Below are 7,957 nucleotides of genomic sequence, written 5' to 3'. Positions count from 1 at the left end.
TGAAGGCGCTGCCCGCCGCTCCCCGGCACGGCCCGGCCCGGCCCGGCCGCTGCAGCGAGCCGCTCGCCGGCCGCCCCGCAGCCACGCTGTCGCCGCCGCCGCTCGCCGCAGCCGCCCGGCCGGGAGCACACTGGTGAGTGAGGGGGCGAACGGAGCCGGGCAGGTGCCCCCGGGGCGCTGACGGGCGGGGAGGGGAAGCCCCGTCCCGCTCCCCGCGCCGCGGGGCTTTCCCCGGGGCAGGGCCGGGGCCCCGCGGCGGAGCAGCCGGGTCACCCCCGGGCCCTGCGCGCCGCGACCGTTGGCGGAGCCGCCTCAGCCCCAGCCGCCGCCGCGGGGCTTTTTAGGAGCGGTCGCGGCGCTGCCGCCTCGGCGGCCGGGCGGGGAGGAGGCGAGGCGAGGCGTCGGGCTGCCCCGGGGGGCCGCGGCTAGCGCGGGCCTGGTCCCTGGCCGGGGGCGGCTGGGTCCTGCCGCGGGCCCGGGCGTTCCCCCGGCGCGGGGCCGCTCGCCTCGGGCCGGCCTGGGGAGCCGCAGAGCCCCGCTCGAAAGCGGCCGCCGCGCAGGTTGCGGGGAAGATGCTGAAGGTGGCTGGGGGGAAGCGTGCGGGGCCCGGGTCCCGGCGGGGAGCTCGTTTGGGAGCGGCAGGGCCGGTGAGGGAGCGCTAGGACTGCCATCTTACACCTTGGCCTCAGCAGAGCGGGTTGCGCTCGTGGAGCAAGCGTCTGGCGTCCCACCAGCAGGAAGGGGTCCCGTGGCGAAAATCTTCGAGAACGAGCCCCAAGGGGGCTGTTAAAGCTTTGGATTCTGCATCTAGCATGTTCCATTTGTACATACGTATATGTTTTAGTCTTTAGCAGTGCAATTTCAGTCTCTGCAGTCAAGCTGGGTTTGTGTTTCCCAGATGTAATCAGAAGTAATTAAGTTTCTGAGTCAAACTGACAGCACGTGACACCAGTGCACCTCTTTTCTGCAAGTGCAGTGAATGGGAGTCTAACAGCCATTTCTACTGACAGAGAAGCCGTGAAGCCAGCTCACTTTCACTCTGTTGCTCTGCAGGATAATCAGGAATAAGAAAGGATGGGGATTTTTTAATTAAAAGGGATTTTTTAATTAAACCAAAGACAAACAACTGATCTAGAGCTGCAGGGTTCCTCCTGGAGCATAACTTTTCTGATTAGATTTTCGTAGAGTTTAGGCAGTTGTTTAAGGAACGTTCCTCACAGGGGAACAAGCTGCAGGTAGGGAGTAACATTCTCATTGCAGATGGTGATATTAAGAACCCGTAGATCTAGAACTGTAAAATCTGGTGGTAATCTTCTCTTCCTACCTTCATACAGAATATTTTTAGGGCTTTTTTACAGAATTCTTGTTCTTTGTGTTTTTCCCATCTGCCTACTTGTGAGAAATAGTTACACATATTTCTGATGTAGACTGTGCTTTGCTTAAATCCCTTACATTTCTGTTTCTTCTGGTTGATACAGCAGTTACAATCCTGATATTTGGGGTCAGGCTGTGTTTTATGTATGATTTAAGGCAGTTTTTGAAAAGACAGATCTGGTCTGTTAGACTCCTGGTAGAACTTGGCAGTGTCTGTGCTGTACATTTGCATTGTTGTTTATTTTGGTTTTAGTTTTTTTTTGTTTGTTTGTTTTGAAGCAAACCTCTGGGCTGAAACCCTTGCTGCAGAACCACCAGTACCCCCACTGCGCTGTGGGGAATGGGGCCGGGTGGTCCGGCGTAGGACGCTGTGCTGCTAGCACACCTTACCTCTGCTTGGGAAGGACTCGGCCCCGTGAGCGCTGCCACCTCGCTTTTACACCCACCTTCGTGTAGGAATTAGGCTAGTTCTGCAAGTGGTGAGCACCCAGAACTGGTGCTGAAAGGTGTGGATCTGACAGTCTAGTGGTATAAAACATGGCTGGTAGCTAAGACATGGTAGAAAATAGTTGGTATAGACCTTTTGGGTGTGTTAACTGAAGAAGCATATTTTAAAGCAACAGGAAATTCTTGTTTAAATATATATAACTTTGGTAACTAACACAATTTAGAGACACTGAGAAGGTTGATTTGTTCTCAGTTCTCTTTGTTTTCTATTGTAAAAGGTAGTTTCTCTTCAGGTCCTTTTATTATATTTAGATGTTGCATACTGTTTTTGCATCAGAAATTATTACATGATGGACTGAATGATCTTTTCGAAGCAAGACATGGTCAGGTTAGACTTTTCCACCTTTAAATTCTTACTTTTGCTAGATTTTTCTTCAAGTACTGTTGCTAAGAGCTGTCTTTTTAGAATGTTTCCTTGTTAAAGAGGATTTATGCAGCAGAAAACAAAAACACAAGGTTAAATGCCAAAGATTTGCTTTAAGCTTTATTTTTATATGTGATAAGTCAAATCATTAAGTTGTTTCTGTTTGGAGGTTTGCCTGTTCAAACACACTTTTCACATATAAAACAAGCACGGTAAAAAAACAAGGTACTGAGGAAAGACTTTATATAAAAAAAAAAAAAGGTAGTATTTTGATGGTTCCATTGGCCAAGTAGCCTGAACTCACTATGAAAGCCTGTCTGTCATAAATGCAGAAGGGTGATCAGTGCTACGTGGTTATCACAATCTGAACTGAACACTTAACAGTTAATGTTTCATATGGGTATCTATCTCAACACAGGATTTATGTATCCACAAATAGAGGCTGTGATGTAGGTGCAGTTGAAGGAATTTAAACATGTTGCAGCTTTTGAGGACATACATTGAATACGGTGTGCTTAGCATTTTTTTCATTTACAGCACAAATATGCTTTGCTCTCTCCTGTCTGAAAAACGCTCTTGACTTGGTTTGCATCAGATTTTTACTTTATATTCCTTTCCTCTGCAGCCTTACTAATTGTTCTGGTAAGTTGTGTCTGGATTCCCTCTTCACTTTTGCTTTGTTCCATTGAAATGAACTGAAACACCTCTCTTTAGTGACTTTGGGGTATGACATCTGACTAGTACGTACTTTACCTGCATCTTCCCAGAAGTCAGGTGCTTTGACTATCTGTTAGTGCTCTTCAGTTAATCTTGTTTTCCCTATGCTTCTGTTTATCTACGCTTACTTCACTTTCGTCCTCGCTCTTGATAGTTTCTTGAGTCTCCTGTCATTCTTGTCTCACATTTTTGTTGTTACAATGGGCTTTGCTTATTAATCCACTTCTCTCCCTCCAACCTTATCTGTGTAATTTCACCAGACATATGAATTCAAATGCCAGACTTTTCTCCACATCACCGAAAGGTTCAGTCTTTCTCTCTCCTTGGCATCGTGTAGATGTCTATCTGTAGTTCACACTCAGCAAGTTCAGGGGAGACCTCATAGTAGTGTCTGCTTTCAGACGTTTCTCATTAGCTTGTTTGCAATAGCCGTTGGCTGTGCTGCTGTTCTGTGTGTCAGTCAGACCTGTGATCCAGCTATCCTTATGACGGTGACTTCTCTTTAAATCTTCACGTCCAAGCTATGTCTAAATCCTCCTGAGTTTTTCATCTGCCCAGCATGTCTTTGTCCTCATCAACGTATCCCTTTTTTCTGTTATCTGCCTCATTACTTTGGTTCCTAGTTAAGATTCCTTCTAGACAAAAGCCATCGTAGTTCCATGCCGATTACTGCTGCAAATATTACCTTGCGTATTTCTCTTTTCTATTCCTTCGTTATTCCCTTTTCCTTTAATCAAATACAAAATTCATCTCTTATTTGAACTCTTTCCTGGCGTACCCCACTGTGAATAATAATTTACATGGGATTGAATGAATGTCTCGTTGTCCAGGCTGCAGTTAATCTTTGGTGTCAGTTTCTCCGCTGCCTGTTTACTTAAGCTTCAAATAAGCAAGTTTAGGACTTTCCCTGTGAGCTTTCCCTGATGCTCAGAAGGTGCTCTGTAAATTCATGAAAACACTTAACGGTTCATTTTCAAAAGCTCTAATTTCTCTGTTGCTATAGTCTTCAAAAATGTTAACTGTGAGGTATTTGCTAAGCTGAGAGTACTCCACACATGCATGGCATTTGCAGAAGTTTGAAGAGAAGGGGGAAAATGCGTTGTTTCATTAAACTGAAGGGTGTTATGTTCTTGAAGTGCAGATGCTGCATAAAAACCTGCTAGGGGATCAGTGTCATTGAGATGTTTAGTAATTCATTTGCGGTTCAGACAGTCTCTTAAATGCATTTTAACATTCTGCGTGTTTACTGCGTTTCCGAATGTTTCCCTGGTGCCGTGCAGGTGAAATGGCAGACTAGGGAAATACTGAGTGGGAGCAGCAATTGATAAGTAAGAGCGCTAAGATATTAAACTAATATCTGAAATTACCGTAGATAAAATTATCTTAAACTCTTGAAAAAGTGCTTTTGGTTCGTATTGCTTTAAATCGAGGAGTTAAGAGTTTGTATCAAGTAGGAGACCTGGAAGACTGTTTCCATCGTGTTTAGATCGAGCCTAGCCAGAGGAAGTTAAATTTGTGTACCTACGTTTCGTTAGTAATTTGTTTTCCCTTTTGAGGCCTGGGTGTAGAGCAATACTTGCACATAGGCTAAGGGTTTTTGTTTGTTTTTTTTATGGGATACTTTCATTTATAACTTTAGATTTGGTTTAAGTCTGTTTCTACAACATAGACAAATTTTGGTGTAACACAGAATTAACTGACTTATCAGAGGTCTGCTTTTTACTGGTTTTTCATCAGAACCCTGGAAATTGAAATCTTCATTCAGTTTCAAAGTGTGACTCCTTATGAGGATGGCTGGGCTGTTCTCTGAAGGCTGCCTTGGAGTAGCTGCAGCGGTTGCTGTCCTTGCCGAGATGAAATGAGAATTTTAAGCTTTGAACTATCTTCAGAAGATTCCTCCTCTCATTCTTGTAGGCAACCCTTGTTTCCTTTCTGAGCTGCTATTCCTGACTTGTTAGCTTAATTTAGGGATAGAGGGTTATTTCATATCGTTTGAAAAATAACCTGGGAGTTTATTGCTCCTCGAAGGTAATTTTTATAACTGTAAATGTGTGCAGCATGTTTGAAAAAGTGCAGCATATGTGGAATCACACCCTGGGATTTGCAGATCTCTGTATTAGCAGCATCTCTTTCAAGAAGCTGCTGAATGGACACAGCATCCTTCACAAGACATTAACTGCTAGCAAAACACTTCTGCAGCTCTCCTATGATGTAAGCTTCAAGAATATGCAAAGCTACAAAACTACATCGAGGCCAATTTTACTGAAATTGTTTTACAAGTGTCTAATTTCCTGAATAGAATTAAGACTTGATTCCTGTTTCCTTCTGTCAACGTGAACCTCTGTCACCAGCTAATTCTCTTACTAGGAGCATGTTCCGGAAAGGGACTGGGCATCTGCTGCTCCCATTATTTGGATATTACTGGCAGACTTGAGGGGAACAGCAATTTGTTTTCAGTAAGAGGCAGATCATAATATCCTTTGCATTGTTCTTTATCAAGAGAGGTTTTTCTAAAGAGTTGTCCGAAAAGCTTTGAAGTACCGTGAAACAGAGGACGAGGCTGGTTAGTGCTAAGTCATGGGTAGCCGTCGGTTAGTTCGGTGTCGCCGCCTCTTCTGATCCCAAGTACTGCAGTCTTTGGTTCCAGCTGAGCTTTTACTGTGGCAGAAGAGTTTGTGTGAGAGGGTCAGTCAACACTGACCCAATCAACACTCCGAGAGAAGTAAAGTGGTGCTCTTTTAAATGCCAATAAAACAAAAATCAGAAGAGAACCAAGCATCATGGTATAGGGTGTCGGAGTGGAATGAGGAAGCCTTCTGTAGGGGACACCGTTTGGTTTGGAAGAAAGAGAGGCTGAATATGACAAAAAGAAATATTTAATGAAGACAGAAAAAAAGAGCCTAAGATCTTATTTTCTAAAACCTGTTGCCCACCTATACAGTCTTAAAAAAAAAAAAAAGTTAATCTTTATCAGTTTGATTAAAATACTGTACTTGAGCAAAAGCTGATTCTGACAGGGAGGGAGAACGTGTGTCTTTATCCTTGAGTGCTATATTTAGTTATTGCAAATATATCTCCTCTCCTCGTTCAGTCCTGCAGTAACAAGACTGGATTTAAATCTTTTAAAAAAAAATATGGAAAATTAAATATACTTAAAAATCCTTTCTCTTATGCTTTAAAATCTTCGTTGAATTTTAAAGTCTTTGACATTATTTAGGCAGAGGGAGGGAGAACAGTGAGGTTTAATATTTATTATTCATCGTGCAAAGTCAAGGAAATTGCTACCCAAGCACGTGCTTGTTAAATCTATATAAGTTTTGAGATTTCTGGAGTTGCTACTAGTATTTTTTTTTAAGTCACACTGGAAAGTAACTTACAGTAAACAGTTCTTATGGCAGAATAGCATGCAACTTTTTTAGAAAAAAAAAAAACGCGAAAGAAATTGTTAGCAATCTTGGATTTTCTCTCTTCCTCTGTTTTCTTACCAGTTCTGTCTATGCTGTTGCTTTATTTAAAAACAGTTATAAGTTGTTGGCCTTTCAATGCAAGCATCTTGACAACGTGCTATTCTCTTCCTTACTTTCATTTTCATATCTTCTTACACTGGAGCTTCTTTTCAGTTTTGAAGCTGTATATGTGAAACTTTTACAGGTTTATGTAAGCTATAATACAATTATTATTATTTTATTTTATTGTATTTTGAGAGAATGTTGCTTGCTATATTCCTGAAGGGTACATCGTTTTGGGATGGGGTTAATTTTTCCTGTATGGCAATTATGAGTTGTAGGAGAAAAACACGGACAAGCAACTAATGAGGTGTGATGATAACTATAGGAGTTACGGTTTTCAGTCTGTGCCGTATAGATGAGTGCTTGATCCATGAGTAAGAAAATCTCTTAATGACTTAATAAATCTTTGGATGATTCTGCTTTGGACATGGGAGAATATGGAGTGCGTGTTTATTGAAGATTGTAGGTCTAAAGTAGTCTTGTGCTGCTGTGGGGAATCAGACCAGCTGTCGTCTTCAGATGAGTTGCGCCTTTGGATATTGTCTCAAGTAGCTATTTGGATTGAAGGAAGGCATGTGAGAAGGAAAAATAACCCTTAAAATATATAGCAGATAACACTGTTTGCAATATACATGAGCAGTGGTTGTCAGTTTCAGTCAAGTATTTGAGAACTTGGTCTTCTGGTTTGTTTAGGGTGAGTAGTTGGTGGGAAAGCTAATGTTTGTTTCCTTGTTTTCAGCAGTGACTTGGTTTTAACAAATCCTGTGCTGTTGTAACATGACAAGAGCAGAAAACCGGGGTTTTGATTCTTCCTGCTGTCATGCTCTTGTTTTTTGTTTCGTCTTCCTTCTGTAATACCTAACGTGTGTACTCTGTGAATGAGTGGCATACTGCCTAGTATGGTTTGGTAATGAACCTCTAAGTTTACTCTTTGCAAAGAGCAGAAGAAAAGATTACCAAAGGGGAAAAACAACAAACAAAACAAACAGGAGAAACAAATAATTTTTTTTAATACTCAGATGTTTCAATGCAAAAGAAGTGTGTAAAGCAAGATGACCCTGTAGTACTTGCGGGCAAGATGATAGGATTTTTAGCATTTGTAATTTAATGACCAACTAGCTGTGTACTATTAAAACATTGTAAAATTCAAGACTTCCTTTCTGAATTTTCCAGGATCCAGAGAGGAATGGAGACTCCGTTGGACGTTTTATCAAGAGCGGCATCTCTAGTACATGCTGATGACGAGAAACGTAAGTCTGAAACTTGGTTCTCTGTTTGTTGGATCCAGATGCTTTATGTTTGTACTGTGCATCAGTCTAGTTGCTGGCTTTACCCATCTTTCCAGTTTGCTGAGTCTAAGACATAGGAAAATGTCTTCAGAAGCTCTTAAGGTCGTCGTCTTAAGGTGAAAAAAAAAAATAATAAATTGCATTTAAATTGGTTAGTGTGCAAGATGCAAGACAATTGTTTCTGTTATTTTTTAAAA

General features: G+C 42.5%; 1 protein-coding gene across 1 annotated transcript in view; it reads left to right on the top strand.

Annotated features, from left to right (window-relative positions):
• VGLL4 (vestigial like family member 4) overlaps positions 1 to 7,957 on the top strand; it is a 92,462-nt gene continuing 84,505 nt past the window's right edge. The window contains exons 1-2 of the mRNA XM_080606765.1: positions 1 to 133; positions 7,645 to 7,721. Coding sequence (XP_080462891.1) covers positions 7,658 to 7,721 — 64 coding nt within the window. The 5' untranslated portion in view covers positions 1 to 133; positions 7,645 to 7,657. The remainder of the gene's footprint in view (positions 134 to 7,644; positions 7,722 to 7,957) is intronic.

This window comes from Anser brachyrhynchus (assembly GCF_964034855.1).
Source record: "Anser brachyrhynchus genome assembly, chromosome: 10".
NCBI lineage: Eukaryota > Metazoa > Chordata > Aves > Anseriformes > Anatidae > Anser > Anser brachyrhynchus.
Note: the sequence above shows the minus strand (reverse complement) of the source record. Positions and strands in the feature narration are given on the sequence as shown.